This window comes from Ochotona curzoniae, unplaced genomic scaffold, assembly GCF_017591425.1.
Source record: "Ochotona curzoniae isolate NIBS_2020 unplaced genomic scaffold, NIBS_Ocur_1.0 scaffold_1852, whole genome shotgun sequence".
Taxonomy (NCBI): Eukaryota; Metazoa; Chordata; class Mammalia; order Lagomorpha; family Ochotonidae; genus Ochotona; species Ochotona curzoniae.
The window spans coordinates 47,536,464-47,555,528 of record NW_024467087.1 but is presented as its reverse complement, the minus strand read 5'-3'; the positions used below and the strand labels follow the sequence as shown (position 1 = coordinate 47,555,528).

At 43.9% G+C, this 19,065-nt stretch overlaps 1 protein-coding gene across 1 annotated transcript; it reads left to right on the top strand.

Moving 5' to 3' along the window:
• Nucleotides 1–7,182: 7,182 nt before the first annotated feature.
• LOC121169376 (UV excision repair protein RAD23 homolog A-like) lies at nucleotides 7,183–8,155 on the top strand. The gene has a single exon (XM_040999953.1). The coding sequence runs from the start codon at nucleotides 7,271–7,273 to the stop codon at nucleotides 8,093–8,095; it is 825 nt and encodes a 274-aa protein (XP_040855887.1). The 5' UTR covers nucleotides 7,183–7,270; the 3' UTR covers nucleotides 8,096–8,155.
• Nucleotides 8,156–19,065: the final 10,910 nt, after the last annotated feature.

Below are 19,065 nucleotides of genomic sequence, written 5' to 3'. Positions count from 1 at the left end.
GATCTTTTAGCCATTGGTTCACTTCCTAGTTATTGGGCCACTTTGAAGCCAGGAGATAGCAACTAAATTAGGTCTCCCAGGTGTGTTGTAGGGACCCCACTATTTGATCCAACACTTACTGCCTCCCAGGGTGCACATAAATAGAAAGCTGGAACTGAGAGCAGAGCCAGGACACAAACCTGGCCCTTTGAAAGGCCAAGAAGCATATTTACCAGTGCATCAGATGTCAGTGCTTTTTTTTGTGACCTTTTTTTTTTCCCATGCTGAATGACTCCCTTTTATAATAATGGTAACTATAAACCTCCTCAGTTTTTATTTAGTTTGGAATGCAATAATGTATCCTTTGTTGTTTAAGATAACATTTTTCTTTCAACACTAATATACCTACTACCTTTTGTTTTCCATTAATTTTACTAATATTCTACTACCTTCCATTTTCTGTTGACAAAGTATCTGATGAATTTAATGAATTTCTCTTACAGATGAGTTATTTCCCTTTCTGATTTTATGATTTTTCCGCCTTTTTTTTAATCTGTCAAATTTTTGCCTGCGAATCTCAGCTCACTGTACTTAAAGTTTATTGAGATTCTTGGATGACTAAAGATTTTCATCAGAGTTTAGAATATGTTGGGCATTATATCTACAAAACAAATATTTTCTACAGTATTTTTCCCTCTTTTTTTAAGATTTATGTAAGATATATATACATATATATATATATCCATTATATGTGAAGTTGTACAAAGGTTTTTAAGATTGTTTTCATTTGGGTTCACTTTTTCTGTTCTTCTGCAAAATTTCACTTGACGTATTTCCAAGTTTAATGTTGCTTTTTTTCTCCCATAATCAAATCTATTTCTGAACCCATTGGTGAGGGATTTTTTTTCTTGCTTCATTTTAGTTGTACATTTCACATCTATAAGGTTTATTTGGTTCCTTTTCATAATTACTATGTTTTATTAATATTTTCTATTCTGTTTCTACATGTCAGTACATAGTTCTCCTGGTTTTAGTCCTGTGTGCATAGTGTAGTTTTGCTTCTCGGGTATGCATAATAAACTTTTAAGTAATTTTCTTCTAAATATTATGTTTCAGCTTCTTCAGAGATCGTTAATGCTGCTGATTATTTTGTTATTATATTTTTTTATTTCTTTTCTTGTATTTTGATTTTGTGCTGAAAGCTGGGCATCTTACTATATAATGTAGCAACTCTGAAAATCAGTTCTTCCACTCAGGACTTGTTCTCATTGTTTCTTTATAGTTCGCATTTGTGTCTATAGCTCCGTAAATCTATTCATCATACTTTTTTTTAATTAAAAGTAAAATTATTTTAATATCAGATTTTGTGAAAAGAAAAAAGCATCATCTTTTCATGGTCTATGTTTTCTGTAAACTTTTTGGACAACCCTTATATATATATATATATGTTTGATCAAGGGAATGAATATAATTTTAAAGGAAATTATTTCCATATAATTTGGCATCTTTTCTTTTTTTTTCCATGTTATGGAATTAATTGACATAGTATTTTTAACATATTGTTTACTCAATATTCATCATACTTTCCCAGAGAATTTCTTAAACATCTACAGCTAGTGTATTTTCCAATCTTTGCTGAATGTATGTGCAAATACTCAGCCAAGGCGGAAGGATATGTTGCTGTATGGTTGTAGCCAAATGGTTTACCAGGCCTGCTAGACCAGCAGGAGGTGAAAGCTTAGTAACTTAAAGGTTTTTCTTGAACTTGTATGGAGCCCTGGGCATGTATGTAACTGTGTATTAGTCTGCCAAAGCTTCCCAGAGCACTTGCTTGGCGATGCATTGCATTTATCAGCATTTAGTCTAAAATGTTTGGTTATTCTGTTGTTTATATGAATGTATGTGCATTTTTTTCAGACACCGTTAACTATTACACATACTCATAAATGGTTTCGTATAAATGTTTTTAATAAATATTAACTAGCACACTTTAAATATCCATTTCACTTCATTAATATCTTACCTAGGTAAAACAATATGTTTACCAGGAAATGATAACACATTTCATTTCTACCTCAATCATCTCCACCTCAATCTGTTCTTTCTTTTTCTTTGATTTATTCAGTATCCCTTGCTTTCAAACTTTCAACGATTGTATCAGCAAACATCAAATTAGTGTCTGATAATAGAGGTTTTCATCCCCAGGTTATCATTTACTAGTTTGATATATTATGAAAATTATAAAGTCGTATAACTCTACAGACTTTTAAAGCTGAAGAAAGTGTAAGGTTTGTAAGAATGATTAAAATAAATTAGGAAGTCTCTATGGAATATGCTGTGTGGGGCTTGTGTAGAAAGGCTCCTTTTGGATGTACAATTGAGAATTCTTGAATCCTGTACAACGCAAATTAAACTTTCAGCTTACTTTGATCGTCATCTAACTTAGAGAAAATTGCTCAGGCTCTTCTGAAAGTTGTTCTTTCTCCTGGGTCACACCAAAGGCTAATTGACTGGGACATTTGGATTGCAGCATTCTTTAGAGATACAATCTAACTTAATATCCCCTATGATTCTATGTGTATACCCCTTCCTCTTGATAAAAACACTCAGTCCCTAAGAAAAAATTGGATGATGATATTAGAGGAAGAAAAATATCATTGACAGTTTGAAGCTTTATTCTTTTATGAGGTAAAATGATACTGGTCTATAGAAACTGCCTTCCTCAAAGTGTTATAGTTCGCAATAGCCCTGAATAGGTACAGACAGTAGACAAAGCCTTCTTAGAAAATTGCAGACAGGTAACAAACAAGTTCATCGTGACTACAGTCATTCATTTTTGAAGAAGACGAAAAGTTTTTCCCCTTGAACGTTCCTTTCATAAATTCTTTGGAGACTCTATTTTATTCAATCGCATTAAAGAAAAACCTCTGGCTATTGATAAATTTTTGAGTATCTTCTGGCTATAAGAAAACCTTTGTGACCTGGTGCAGTGTAATATTCAAGCTGACTACTAGTTTTCCACCCAGAAAGAAATTTCTTGCTTTATGGTAGGTTCCCTTGTTAAATACAATGGCAGGGTTAGAGCCCTTCCATTCTATTGTAACTTGATTCACCTGTTCATCACCTAGATAATCTATAGAAATCTTAACATTTTGGCTCTGTATTGTCATGATTATCCATCCTGCCAGTGTGGGACTTAGGAAGTTATAAGCAATCCAAAAATCCTCATATGAGAAAACAACATACAACATGATATTCACAAAAAACACCTTTTATAAGAAACTGGGGTAAAAATTTCTATAGAGAAGGAAAAGCATACTTTAAGTCACTCTCAGATTTACACGATTTCTTCTCTAAGGCAATCCATATAATATCGGCACTTTCCTCGGGATCTTTGAAGTTTTCCACTTGCTGTGTTCCAGAAGTTTAATAAAATAAGATTGTCAATCTTATTATTTTTAATTTATTTTCATCTAATCTCTAATTTCCCTTTACTCTAATTTAAACTGCCACCTCTATCTCAAACAAAGCCTATTGATTCATCAGAAACTCTCTGACTTTTACATCTAATGGTTTCTTGAGTATTGTCAAAGCTATTATCAAAATGTAAATTAAGTGGGACTTGATATTGAAGGGACATTGACAGCTTCACCTAACAAAGAGAGTGTATACTAAAGATGTTATTTTAGGCATATTAAAATAAATTTACTCCCAACAACTTCAAATTTTGTCATTCATTTCTTGAAGAAATCTTTTCAATAAAAATACTATACAGAAGTAAAAAAAAAACAAAAACAAAAAAAAAAAAACCTCATTTCCTGATGGAATAAATTCTTTTCACTTATTCCTTGGCGCTCACATAATTTCAAATCATTTACTTACTTAGTTCACTTAAGAAATATGTTCTCAAAAACACACAGCATCTAATAAACCAGCAATAATAAATACATTAAGGAATTCTGACACTTGTTGACAGCTCACAATTTGTCTTACATCATGTAAGAAAATTATGAGATCAATATCGTTAGCTCCCCAAAGTCACACAGATAGCCAGCGGATAATCCAGCACAGGTTACGTGACTCAGCACGTGTGCTTCTTGATTCACATGACAGACTACGTCTTTTCTGATTCACCATGGTGTCTCCTTGGGCCAAGTGATGGTAGGCATTTCATAAACACTGTATTTGATGAATGGATGAACGACTGTAACCAGAAAATTTACAGCCTGCTTGGAGACAACATATAGAACCTATAATCACAGAAGAAGTTGCATAAGGAAACACAAGTATGACATTTTACTTGGAAATCATGGTTTAAGATTCCCTTAGGATTCAAGTTATTGTGAAGAATGGTGCTGTTACTTTTTTTTAAGATTTATTTATTTTTCTTGGAAAGTCAGATAATACAGAAAGAGGGAAGACAGAGAGAAAGAACTTCCGTCCGATGATTCACTCCCCAAGTGGCCACAACGGCCAGAGCTGAGCCGATCTGAATCCAGGAGCCAGGAACTTCATCTGAGTCTCCCACGCAGGTCCAAGGTCCCATGGCTTTGGCCCATCCTTGACTGCTTTCCCAGGCCACAAGCAGAGAGTTGGATGGGAAGTAGAACTGCCAGGCATAAGAACAGGCACCCATATGGGATTCTGGTGCGTGCAACGAAAGGACTTTAGCCACTAGGCTACTGCGTCAGGCCCTGGTGCTGTTATTTTGAGCACTGTGAATGAACAGCCATGAGAAGGAGTTTTCCTTGGATCTAAAGTACAGCAGGCTTGGGCCCAGCGCAATAGCATAGTGGTTTAAGTCCTCGCCTTGGCCGGAATCCCATATGGGCACCGATTCTAATCCCAGCAGCCCTGCTTCCCATCCAGCTCCCTGCTTGTGGCCTGGGAAAGCAGTGAGTTGGAACTTGTTTATCTTATACAAGTTTTTATTTTACTCTTTCACAAGTCTTTTCTTTTATGTGATTAGGTTTGTTTTCTTTTTATTTTTAATATATTGAATATATCAAGATAATCATAAGCACAATTTTCATAAAAATACCAGAGCCCTTTGTTCTAATCCTTTCTGGTCCTAATCTGCAGAGAGATATACATTGGATTTTGGTATATATGAAATAGACTATAAAACAGGGTTTGGAACCTCTAAACACACACACACACACACACTATAAGAACAATTGAACTTTGAAGACTTCTACCAAATAAAGTTAAATTCATGTTCTGCTTGTTTTAGCCTACATTATCGCCTTAATGAATAGTAAATTGTAAAAAAAAAAAAATGTATTTTCTCCATACCATCTTGTACATGTGTGATTATGCCTATGGAATAGATCAATTAACAGAAAAGCAGTTCTTGGGGGATGGTAAGTAAGGGTAATAGCCTATAGATGAAGGATGTGATATGAAATGCTAGGAAGAGATCTGCTCCAAGAACATCTGTAGGAAATTTCAGTCAAGGAAGTGAAAATAAATACACAAAAACATCCTCAGAGAATAAAGTGCAATATTTGTTAATTATTCACTGCAGGCATACAAAAATGTGCTGAGAAAGACACCCAGAAGGTTATCTTCAAGGAACATGGGCTGTCATACCTCTCTTAGCTAAGCTGGCCAATATTTATGTAATTACAGTACCTGTAACTTACTGGTTGCTTACAGTTGGCAAGATACTTTCCGTATGTTAGTCTGTACTTAGAACAATATGAGGCACTAATCTATTCTCGCACTCCAGCAATCTGAAGCCCAGAGGGTTAAGTGGCTTCTTAAAATCAAACAGAAGAAAAGTGATAGAACTAGAATTCAATCCCACGTAGTCTGAGCTCCACAGTCAGGAAATGACCCATCTTATTTCATGCAAATGCTTTTTCATTGTGTGACTATACCAGACTTACTGCACTCAAAAGAAGGCAATCTTCTTTGAAATTAATTTTCAATGTGTAACATAATTTAAAGGATTTTTTTCAAGGTAAAGGCTGGAAAAATGAAATAAGATCCCAATAATAGTTTTCTTCTGTTGGAGATCATATGGACATTTATTTTTATATTTCTTCCTGTTTATTTATATTTTCTTAAATAATGAAGATGAGTTACTTTATAAGTAAAACAAGATGTTGGAGTTATTGTTGATTTAAAAAACATCATCTCGACAGCAATGAGTAAGATTTTTTTTTTTCTGCTAGTCGCTAAAGGACAAGCCCATTTCCCTGGTACTATACCTACTTGTCTTCTTTGGTTTTATGCATTCTTTGATCATAGAAGCTATATCTCATTACTAAGCACTTTTGAAAATTTGGTATGCTTAATAAATCCAGAAAGCATCTCATCTACCCCAAAGTTATTTTTTTAAGTTTGCACTTTTTAACAGACACTTCCAGCCATTCTGATCAGGTGGCTCAAAGAATTGAGTGGCCATCAGATTTATAGTATATAGTTCACCTAATAGAGATTTAGAGGGTGAAAAGAGACTGACAAAATTATGGACATTCTATAACTTTAAACTTTATGTATCACTTGAAAAATAGTTTAATTATATTGGTGGAGAAAATAATGTTTTATCAGAAAATATTTTTAATTTTTATTATAGTCAAATGTACTGCTCCATTAAATAAGAGTTCAACAAATGAAAAACAGAAAGATCATAGTAAGAGACCGTTTTCAAAAGGTAACTAGTTGGGGTTAAAAAAAATTTAAAGTGTGTCATTGTAAAAATTGAAAGAAAAATAAGAAGCAGGTGGGAGAACAGTAGTGAGCGAGGGAGGTGGGAATGCTAGAAAGTATCACGCTGCTCTTAAAACTACATTTGAAATAGAAAAAAAAATTATAAAAACCATATAAGTGATGAAAAGCTACATACTTCAAAAAGCACATACTTGTGTAAATTTATACACTAAAATAAACAGGTGGCAAGCCACTGGGCTTCAGGTTGACAGTAGAGCAAGGACCACGCTAGCCACTGCCATTGCAGAAAGCCTTGCAGCAGATTTTTTTCAGATTCCTATGGAGCCTGACAAGATGGTAAAGGTTCAAAAGATGAAAGCCCAGAGGGACCGTAACACTTTATACATGGCAGGTCAAAAATACACACAGGCAAGATCAGGTCCTGGGTACTGACGCAGAGTGATGACGTGGAGTGGTGGCGTCAAATCAGCGACTCTCACGTGGCTGAGAACTTTATGGTTCTCATAATGACCAAGGTCTAGAATGGCCGGTGACGTTTCTCAGCGCTGCCAGTGGCGCCAGTCGCTCTGCTGCTAAAGTCCTGTTGATTCTTAACCCAGCCCTCTCCTCAAGCATGTCAAAGTCCCCAGGGACTTCCAAAGAGGACCAGAGCATGTCGGAAGAGGAATCAGACGTCATGAAAACCCCAGAGTCCCAGAGTGGCTCTGTGTCGGCTTCATCTAGCATCCTCCGGCAGGAGGAAGACGCAGCCTCCACAATGGTTACTGGCTCTGACTATGAGACCATGGTGTCGGAGCTAATGTCAATGGGCTATGAGAAGGAACAGGTGCAGGCTGCCCTGAGGGCCAGCTATAACAACCCACATCGAGCCGTGGAGTACCTGCTCACGGGAATTCCAGGGGTGTCCCAGCCCGAACGCAAGATGACCCAGGAACGCCAGGTTGCTGAACAACATACCACAAAGGCAAGAGCAAGCAACCCTCTGAATTTCTTACGTTCATATCCTCAGTTCCAGAGTATGCGGCAGATGATTCAGCGGAAACCGGAGCTGCTGCCCAACCTCCTCCAGCAGCTGGGCCGTGGCAACCCTGAACTTTCCCAGCAAATTATACAACACCGAGATCACTTCATCGAAATGTTAAATGAACCCTTCGGGGAGACAGACGATGACGATTCGGACACTGACGTGGAAATGGAGATGGAATTGGAGGTCGAAGTGCAGGTGGAGGGCGTGGAGGAGGAGCCAGAGGAAATCGCCCTTGGAGAGGAGATTCCTCAATTTGAGGAAATCACCCATCAAGATCTAGCAGCTTTGGAAAGACTGTCGGCGCTAGGCTTTCCAGAAAATCTTGTAACTCGTGTATATTTCACTTGTGAAAAACAAGAAAATGTAGCAGCAGATGTTCTTCTTAACCAACTTTCAGATTATCATGAGTAGTACTGGGAAGCCCAGGCCACTACTCCACGTTTCAACAATAAAAGGAAAAATAAAAATCTATGTGTAGCTATATTTGTGTGGTTGTATTTATTTTAGTAGAAAAACAATTGAAACCTTTTAAAGAAAACAAGCGTAAAAAAGAAAAGAATCCCAGATTCCACAGTCCCTAACTGAGCCCCATTCCAACTGCTCCAATCTTGCTCTCTAAGGAGCACCAGGCCTGACAGTTCTCATCCTCCTTTAGATCCCAGCATGGGGATATAGTGCCTGGCAGGACCAGGAAGCCACAGGCACTCCCATCTTGATCTCTGTTCCAACTCCCTGCAGCCAGAAGGAGAGAAGCTGCTTGTTCGCTTGTTCTCCGATCCCTCAAAGAGTGCTTGAGGGCAACCCTGCCTTGCCTGTGCCACCATGAGAATTGCCGCATCGAGTTGGATCTTCCTTTCTAGTGGTCCAATCTTTTCATCTGAGGTGGGCCCCCTTGAGGCCCAAGGCTTCCCTGGCTACCTCAGTCTTACCTTGACCTCCACCCTGGACAACGGGTAGCATCAGCTCTGGAGATACAGGCCACTCCATGCCAGATAAGAGCCCTGTGTCTGATAAAGATTTTGAAGCAAATGCAATTTTTTTAAAATGAGTAAATAATAAAAATAAAATCAAACACATGGGTCTGGCACAATAGCCTAGTGGCTTAAGTCCTCATCTTACATGCCAGGATCCCATAGGAGGACTGGTTCATATCCCGGCTGCTCCACTTCCCTTCCTGGTGCCTGCTTGTGGCCTGGGAAAGCAATCGAGGACCGCCCAGAGCCTTGGGACCTTGCAACCACATGGGAGACCTGGAGAAGCTCTGGGCTGCTGGATTCAGATCAGCTCAGCTCTGGCAGTTTGGGCCACTTGTGGAGTGAACCAGTAGTTGGAAAATCTGTTTCTTCTCTGTATATCTACCTTTCTAATAAAAATTTTTAAAAATCTTTAGGTCAAATGGGCAGAGAAGGGGGGACCCCAGAGTGGAGCAGGCAGACAAGAGGCAGCTTGTATCCAACCCTGGAGCTACTCAGATCCTCACCAAGTGCTATATCCCAACGGCCAAGGAGACAACGGGGACTTGAACTGCCCTCGGAGGCCAAGAACTCTGAGGTCATCCAGAGTACTTGAGATCCGTCTCAGATCTCCCACATGGGATGGAAGATGCCCAGATCCTTCCGCACAAGATCTAATGTCATTGGAACAATAGCCTAGAGCCCTGAGCGGACCTCAGAAATGGAAGAACAGTAAACTCTCTTAGGGACTCAGGAAGGGAGGTTTCTCTGGTCCTTACTTAGTTCCAACTCTGGATCTCCACTCTCTCTTGCAATGACCATCAGGGTTGTTCTGGAGCCCCTCTCCCCACCCCAAAATTAGAATGGACAGATAGAGAACAACAAGGAAAGCTTAGAGCCAGATAGGAAACGGTCAGCTTGGACTCACATATACCTCACTAGGTAGGACACAAAGATCGTTTCCCCCAAGAAATCGTTGAATTTATCTGGACAATAAGGTGCTGGACTCTATGCTTGGTATATGCTTGCAATGAAAGAATCTTGACTGGATTTGAACTGTAATACTGCAACAAGGTAGAGGAATTCACCATGGGCGGAGGGCACGGGGAGGGTTTGGGGGAACCCCAGAGCCTGTGAAACTGTGTCACATAATGCAACGTAATTTAAAAAAAAATACATGCAACAAAAATAGTTTAAAACTTTAGTTATACTCATTCTTGCTTTATATTCATGCACCCCAATAAGTTTCTTAATCAATCCTGGCTGTAATAGCATGCTATAGGTTTTTTTTTTTTTAATTAATAGGGCTTTATTGCTTTGAACTTCTCTTGCAAAATGTTCTTTAAAAATGGAAAGAAGAAGTGTATTGATGGTGGGAGGGACATATTTCTAAGAAGATAACCACACTTTCCTCTCTGCTTCTGTCAACACCCCTCCTTCTTTCTAGTCTTTCTGTAAAGGTTTATTACAAAGGTGAGGGGACTACAGACACATGTGGACTATGCACAGGGATAGAGTGGGATGTTGGGAGGGGGAGTTGAGAGAAATCTTTGTACCCTTCCTTCCTGTGTCTGTGGTGGAAGAGTGTAGTTCTCCAAGATGCCAGAGTCCACATTTGCCAGGGAATGGGAGTGGTTACTGATGCTACCTCCAGGAACCTGGTAGAAAGAATGTTCTGGTGGAGGGGGTTATTTGTCAGGTGAATGGGATTTATCAAAACTTGGGAGGTGTGACTTATAATTCCAAGCTAGCTACCTAGTTGTCCATTTCGTTCCTGTATCTAATGGATCCTTCTCACAAACTGGAGACCTGCTATTCAGTGCCCATAACTCTGTCTCTGGCTTATTCCAGTATGCATAAGTCATCAAGATAGTATTCTGGGCCTGGTGTGGTAGCCTAGTGGCTAAGGTCCTCACCTTGCAAGCGCCAGTATCCCATACGGGTGCCAGTTCGTGTCCTGGCGGCCTCGTTTCCCACCCAGCTCTCTGCTTGTGGTCTGGGAAAGCAGTCAAGGATGGCCCAAAGCCTTGGAACCCTGCATCTACATAGGAGACCTAGATGAAGCTCCTGGATCCTGGCTTCGGATTGGCTCAGCTCTCGTCATTGTGGCCACTTGGGAAGTGAACCAGCAGATTGAAGATCTTTCCTTCTCTTGGTGAATTTGCCTTTCCAACAAAAAGTATGTCTTTAAAGAAATCCATCTGCCAAATATTTGAAGATTTTACATGCAAAAAAAATTTATAATTGTAGAGTAGGCTAATTCATAAAATAGATTCTCAAAGTATGATCTTCTCAAAACAGTTATTTAAGCATTTCTAAACTGTATCATTGACATCAATGAAGAGAAAAAACATACTTAAATTCATACGTGGCTTTTTTCTTAGTCTCAGTATTACACCCCACATAGGTTTATGTTCCATCAGTTATATTTTTGCCATAAAAGCATTTGTAAATGTTGATACCTATATTTTCTAAATAGGTAGAATATCACAGCATTGAGGATGCATTTATAAATTATATGTGTACCACAAAAAAACCAAATTAAAGGTTTTCTAAAGGTTTCTCGATTCAATAAGAGAATATTTCACTAACATATTTCTCTCCACCAATTATTCTCTACCTGTTACAGCCAGAAGACCAAAGAACGTGGCATTCAGGACTTCAGGAGAAAAGGCACATCTATTTACACATGAGAGCTTGATTGGACTCACATGTTAGAAGTCCCCATGCTTGGTCTTTCTTTATACCTTAAATCTGCAATTCATGCTTATAAGACAGTTTCAGGAGGCCCACAAATATAGCGACAAGTAGCCAATGTGTACAGATGTGGTCCCTGATGCCATCAACAGCCTTTCCAGACTGAGCTCATTACCCTAGCTAAGGGGACAATTTGTTTTGAGTTTGGGGGTCTATAATATCCTAATTCAAAAATTTTGTAACCCATCTTCTAGGGGCTGGTCCTGGGTAAGGAATAGTTATAGCTTGACATTGGTAACTTGGGGTTACTAAAAGGAATAAGGGCATTGAAGAAGCAGGGGCCAACAGCACTGTTAATAGCAGGGAAGCCAGGGATCCAGTAAAGCATGATACACAGGGGTAACCAATCTATCTGGAAGCCCAGACATGTGGATGACAACAGAGTCTCACATCTTTCATTGACTCTGTCATGAAGTTTTTGAGAAGTCTCTTGGACTACACCTGACTCATTTAGCACAGAAACAACCCTCTCTTAGAAGAACAGGCAAAGACCTCCTTGGGCAGCAGTCAAGAGATCTAGACATCAGTGATTTTTTGAGTCTGTCATTGGAGGGCCAAAGCAGACGGAGTCAGATCTGAAATGTGTAACAACTTGTTGGATGAGAACCCAGTATTTTCCTGAGACAGCCCAAGGCTCCAGAACCAAACACTAGGAGAACAGCAAATGGAGTATGTTTGTTCCTCTGCCCAATTAAGTAGGGCACCTGGCTCCTTGAAATTAAGGAGAGGTCAAGTAGACAAGAGGACTATTCTTGCACAACACAGGGAAACATGTGATCAGGCTAGGATGAGGCAGGTTGAGGCAGGTTCATCAGATCAAGATAGAATTTCCATACAAGGACTAGGAACATCAGGAGTGTGTAAGCAGAACTCCTTCCATGGGGGAGGGCTGTGGTGGAATTCATAGCTAATTATCACAAAGGCCCTGGGATAATGCAGATTCAGCAATCGCTGGACATTTGGGTTGGCTGAGCATGCACATCCATCAAAACTGAAGTTAAGGATTTATTGGTGCTGAAGCCAGGTGGACAGAACAAAACTGACCAGGCCACTGGGGAATGGTTCAAAAACCCAAGTCACCACGCCTAGCATGATGGTTCAACTGGCTAATCCTCCCCCTGAAAGTACCAGGATCCCATCTGGGTGCCAGTTTGTGTCCCAGCCGCCTGCTTGTGGCTTGGAAAGGCAGTAGATGATGACCCAAGTGCTGGGGCCCCTACACCTACATGGGAAACCCGGAGGAAGCTCTTGGCTCCCAGCTTCGGATTGGCTTTGCTCTCTGGCTGTCACAGCCATTTGGTGAATGAACCAATGGATGGAAGATCTTTCTCCCTGTAAATATGCCTCCCAAATAATATTAAAATCACTTGGAGAGTTTCCTGATCATGCACCTCTGAGCTTAGCCTGACACAATTACAAGAGACAAAACATCCCTCCCAATCAGCCCGCTATTCCTCTATAGGACACAGCTAGATGAACTTTTAGTAGCCAGCTACAATTTTGTCAGAGCAGCTTGGACTAAACCTATAGACAACAGCAAGGTCAATATTACCATTGTTCCCAAAGGAAAAAGGTGACATGGTGACCCAAATTCTCAGGTGTCCCTTGTGTTTTTCAGGATCTTGCTGCATGTTGATCATCTTACCTCTAGGTTTGTGGCTGGAGCAAAGGCTGCAGAGTCCTCAAGCTCCTACCATGCATAGGCTGACCAGTCTCTGCCGTGTGGTCAGGGGAGGGTGTTGGTATCTGAGCTGGGCAGGCTTCCCAGAAGGGATGGTTCCTATGACGGGCTCTCAGGCTTCCCGGACAAGTGTCAGTGGCTCCTGGGGAACCAGGTCAAAAGACCAGACGGTATATGGGGCTGGCTAAACCCAAATGTGATAATCGAAGGGGATCAAAAGTACAACTTTGAGAGTAGTAACAAGAACAGAACATGGCCTTGGCATAAGGGATCAAGCTCCCTTTGTCATTAGGACCAATCCTTGATCAAAACAAGATAGCCTGCCAATTACTAGGGTGACAGAGGTGGGTCCCAAAATAGTTTTAAAAGAAATAACTACATGGTTGATGAGGGTGGGAAGGATCAAGGTTTAGGTAAAATTGGGTGATTTCATTACTTTCAAATTTGCTGTTTCTTCTTGTTACTGGGATAAAAGGAGAAACAAAGGGGAATACCACTCACAACTTTCCATACATCCCAATACCCAGGGATGAGGAACCACCACCTCATATCAACCCAAAGTCTCAATGTGTACATATTCGAAGGGTTCTGTCCAAGTGGTTTGGACAGTTCTGAAATGCAGCTGAGTTCACCAATCCAAGGATGATGTCCCCCTCCAAATGTTCATTAACTCCATTCACTGAAACTTTTTGGTGTCATCGTTTGTTTTGGGTTCTTGTCCAGTCAGTTCTGTTCTGCTACAGCACCAACTCTGCTGCCTTATTCTCCTTTTACAACAGGCCCTGTGTCTACTGCTCCACTATTTTCCATTATATAGGGCATGTTCTTACAGGCAAGTCCAAGAAGCTGGGCCAGGTGTCCCAAGCATCGCTGGATCCTCCACCCCTGGGGCTCTCGAATCCAACACCCACTTATTATGCTGGCCCTGGGACCCAGACCAGAAGACCAAACCCCACCAGATTCCCCACCATGGGGTTCACAGAACCAACATCCACCTAAAAGGTGGGCCCGGGATCTGTGCCAAATAACCCACTCCTGACCCGTTCCCCTGTCCCCGGTGCTCAGGAACCCCCCCCTCCCCCTGCACACACACACACATATGGGCCATATGACCTGAGCCAATCTACCCTACCCCAATCTACCCTACCCCTGTCAGATCACCTGTCTCTGGGATTCACATACCTAGCCCACACTTGGCCAAGGGTGCCATGATTCGCCTGACCTGAGCTTCTGCAGTCTTATTGTGCCACCTGGCGCAGTCTAGTCTGTCCCATTTCCCCTCCTTTTGGTGGGTGCTGCAGCCTATCCCAGCTCAGCCTCCTGCCCCCTATGCTGGTTCTCAGATCTGCCAGTGGGTATTATGTGCTGGCCTAGACTGGTCTGTCCCCAGACCTGACCCACATGTACGCTGGCGAGTACAGTGACCTGGCATGGTCTAAGCTGCTCCTTGCCTTGCTTCTTGCACTCTCCTGCAGAGTCTGCATCCCAATGAAGGAGTTTCCCAAGCTACTCCATTGAGTCCTCCAAATGGCAGTTGTCACGCACACCAGTGGATTGTTGGCCCAGGCTGACTTTGTTCACCTCCTGTCCTGGAAAGGATAGTGGTCTTGTTCAGCCAGCCAAACCCATTCTTGTTCCTGTTGGTGGTGGTTGTATCCCAGTGTTACCTGGTCCACACCAGGACACAGCTTTCACATTGTTCACTGGGAGTCAAGACCTAGTGTGACCAGTTTTACATCCAAAATAGCTCTCATGAGTACCAGTGGGGACTAGAGTTCAGCCAGATCTGTCGCTCCACCGCCCCAGTGCACAACTGTGCAGGTGCAGACTGTACTCATATACATCCACGCCTGCTTCACTCAACCCTACCCTCATTAACACCAATGGGAACACCAACTCATCTGGGGTGCCCTTTTAGCTCCCCAGCAAGGCTTTACCCCATCACAGTACTAGGATGAGCCAGCAGAGATTGTAGCTCCACAGGGGTAAGCCACATTGCCCCCACAGCTTCTGCTATCAGACCAACTTCTCTACTCACATTCTCCCTTTTAAACCACTTGCAGTGGGTCCCCTATATAAATGAACATGCATGGACTTAAAAATGGAAGTCGCTGGGCCCGGCGCAGTGGTTAAGGTCCTCGCCTTGCACGCCCTGGGATCCCATATGGGTGCCGGTACTATCCCAGCAGCCCCGCTTCCCTTCCAGCTCCCTGCCTGTGGCCTGGGAAAGCAGTCAAGGATGGCCCAAAGCTTTGGGACCCTGCACCCGCGTGGGAGACCCAGAAGAGGCTCCTGGCTTCGGATCAGCATAGTATCGGCCGTTGCGCTCACTTGGGGAGTGAATCATCGGACGGAAGATCTTCCTCTCTGTCTCTCCTCTCTGTATATCTGCCTTTCCAATAAAAAAAAAAAAAAAGGAAGTCGCTGAGTATAATAATCTGGGCATAAAAACTAAAGGTCATCTCCCATGGCCACATGTCCGATCCCATCATTCCACATTAATCATGATGCACAAACCAAGCCAGGAGTCTTGAAAGCCTACCATGAAAGATCTTCCCCAGGACAGCATGTGGTCCACCTGCAGGTACCCCTGTGGGTCAAATAACCTGAAACTAGGATTGGGGTTCCCAGAATAACAATAAGCCTCCCTCCCACAAGGTAGCCACTGTGCTCAGCTGCTCATACCTTGCTCCAGGTTCATAAAGAATCCAAGCTGGAGACATTGAAGGCCCAATTCATGGGCCCCTCCCCCAGGGAAGCACATGGGCAAGCTACAGGTACCCCTGTAGATCAAATAACTTGGCCTCCAAAATTGGGAGTTCTTGAAGGCCCGCTGAACATCCTTCCTGTAAAGGAGCAAGTGTGCTCAGCTGCTTGTACTTTGCACCATGGTCGAAAAGCCTCCCAGCTGCGGATATTGAAGACCACTGCATGAGCTCCTCCACCAGGGAGCTCGAGGCACGTCTGCAGGTACCCTTTGAGTCAAAAAACTTGGCCTCCAATATCCGGGGTTCTTGAAGGCCCACCACATGAGCCCCTCTCCCAGGGCAACAGGTGGTCTGGCTATAGGTTACAATATGGGTCAAACAACCTGTCATCCCAGATTGAGAGGTCTTGAAGAGCCACTGATCCTCCCTCACCCATGGGAGCCAGCGCTATTGTCTATACACTGAACAAGGGCCAAAGAGCAGGCAAGCTGGAACTATTAAATGCCAATAACCTTTAGCCCTGGCACAGGGCAAAATGTGGCTAAACTACAGAAACCCCTGAGGATCAAAAAACCAACATCCAGGATTGGGAGGTTGGAAGGCACAATGAACCCCATTTTGCCAAAGGAGCCAGTGTGCTAAACTGCTCAAATGTTGAGCCAGGGTAGAAAAGCCTCCAAGCTGGTGATATTGAAGCCCCAACACATGAGACCCTTACACAGGGCAAGAGGTGGCACGATTCACGTACAGCTGCATATCAAAAAGCATGGCATCAAGGATTGGGGGGGAGGGAGGTCTGAGATTCCCACTGAACTTCCCTTCCAAAGCAGCCGGTGTGCTAAGCTGTTGGTACTTTGTGCCAGGGTTGAAAGCCCTCCCAGCCCGTGTTATTGAAGGCCCAGCACATGAGCCCCTAACACAGCACACTAAGTGGTCAAACAACAGTTACTCAGCGGGTCAAAAAATCTGCCATCAAAATTGGGTGTGGTTGGAAGCCTGCCAGTGTGCGCAGCTGCTAAAAATTTGCACCAGGGTAAAAAAAAATAATAACTACCTGAGGCTACTACAGGCACACCAAGGTCAGCACAGGAGACAGCTAAGGATAAGCTAAAGTTTCAACAAACATGGCACCCAGGAATGGAGTGACCCAGAATCATACTATAACTCCCTTCCTGCAGAGAGGTAATGTGCTCAGGTGCTTTGCATTTCTCCAGCATTAAATACAATGTACCCTAGGGTCTTGAAGCCAAACCTGTGGCTCCACATAAGTGGCAACAAAAACTCAAGCCATAAGTTACGCTAAGGGTGGAAAAAACCTGACATCCAAATTGAGAATCCAGGAATCCTATTTAATTTCATTTAACGAAGATACAGAGTGCTAAGCTGTTAGGACATTCTGCCAGGCACAAAAAGCCTTCAAGACTGGGTATTGAAGAAACAAAGCTTAAGCCACTCCTTAAGGTCAAGACAAGAACTACAGCTACATATGCATGTCAAAGACGCTGGCCTCCAGGACTAGGGGATCCCGGAACCTCACTGAACATCCCACCCCCAAGAGAGAGCCAGGGTGCTCAGCTCCTTGACCTGGCGCCAGGGTGGAAAGGGCTCCAAGGCTGGTTATGTTGACGGCTCATCGCCTGCTGCCCTCACAAAGGGCAGCCCATGGCCTGGCTACGGGTCGCTCTGGGGGTCAAAAACCCTGGCCTCCAGGACTGGAGGCCTTGGAAGGCCCACGGAACTTCCATTCCCAAGGCAGCCAGTCTGCTCAGCTGCTCCTACTTTGCACCAGGGTCCAAAACCCTCCAAGCTGGGGCTATGGAAGGCCTGCCACCTGTGCTGCAAACACCCAGGGCAGCACAGGGCCTGCCTGACCCCCTGCGGGTCTAATCACCTGGCCTCCAGCATTGGGGCTTCCCTGAGGTGCTCTGAACATCCCTCCCCAGAGGGAGCCAGTGTGCTCAGCTGCTTCTACCTTGCACCAGCGTCGAAGTGCCTCCAAGCCGGGGGTCTTGAACTCCAGCCACATGCTGCCCTCACCAAGGGCAGGACTTGGCCCGCACACAGCAACCTCTGTGGGTCAAAAGACCTGGCCTTCCAGGATCGGGGTGTCTTGAAGGCATGCTGAACCTCCCTCTCCCCAGAGAGCCAGTGTGCTCAGCTGCTTGGCCCTTGCGCCAGGCTCCAAAAGCCTCCCAGTTGGGGCCTTTGAAGGCCCACCTCATACCGCAGGAGCCCCTCCCTCAGGCCAGCACATGGCATGGCTCCAGGTAGCCCTGCGGGTCAAGTCACCTGGCCTCCAGGATTGGGGCTTCCCGGAAGCCTGCTGAACCTCCCCTTCCCCAGTGAGCTGGTGTGTTCAGCTGCTTGTACCTTGCACAAGGCTCCAGAACCCTGCAAACTAGGCTTTTGGAAAACCCACCGCAGGAGATCCTGGGCCAGTGCATCCCGTGGCCCGGCTACAGGTAGCCCTGTGGATCAAAAGACCTGGCTTCAAGGATTGAGGGGCTTGAAGGCCCCCGAACCTGTCTCCTCTGAGGGGAGGGAGCCAGTGTGCTCAGCTGCTTCGAACTGACCAGCATGGCAAAGCCTCCAAGCCGGGGCTCTTGAAGGCCAGCCAGTTGCTGCCTTGCCAAGGGCAATAGTTGGTCATCTACAGGTTCCCCTGTGGGTCAAAAAACCTGGCCTCCAGTATTGGGTGGTCTTGCAGGCCTGCTGAACCTCCCTTCAATGAGGGAGCCAGTGTGCTCAGCTGCTCCTACCTTGCACCCAGGGGGGAAAAAAGCCTTCAAGCTTTCTTCAAACTCTTGGGTGAGGGCAGCATGTGGGGTTCTGGAAGGCCCAGTGCGTGAGCTCCTTCCCCAGGGCAGCACATGGCCAGGCTACAGGGATCCCTGTGGGTCAAACAGCCTGGCCTCCAGGAGTTGGGGGCAGCTCGTGGCATGGCTTGATGCCCTGCCACCACCCCCCCCCAACAAACCTCTCTCCTCTGAGGGGAGGGAGCCAGTGTGCCCAGCGGCTTCTAACTTACCAGCGTCGCAAAGCCTCCAAGCCGGGGGTCTTGAAGGCACACCCTGTGCTGCCATTGGCAAGGGCACGACGTGGCCTGGCTCCAGGTACCTGTGTGTGGGTGAGAAACCCAGGCTTCCAGGATTGGGGAGTCTTGAAGACCTGCTGAACCGCCCCTCCACCAGGAGAGCCAGTGGCCTCAGCTTCTAGTACTTTGCCCCGGGTCAGAATGCAAGGAAATTGTGGGATATTGAAGGCCCACCCCATGACGCCTTC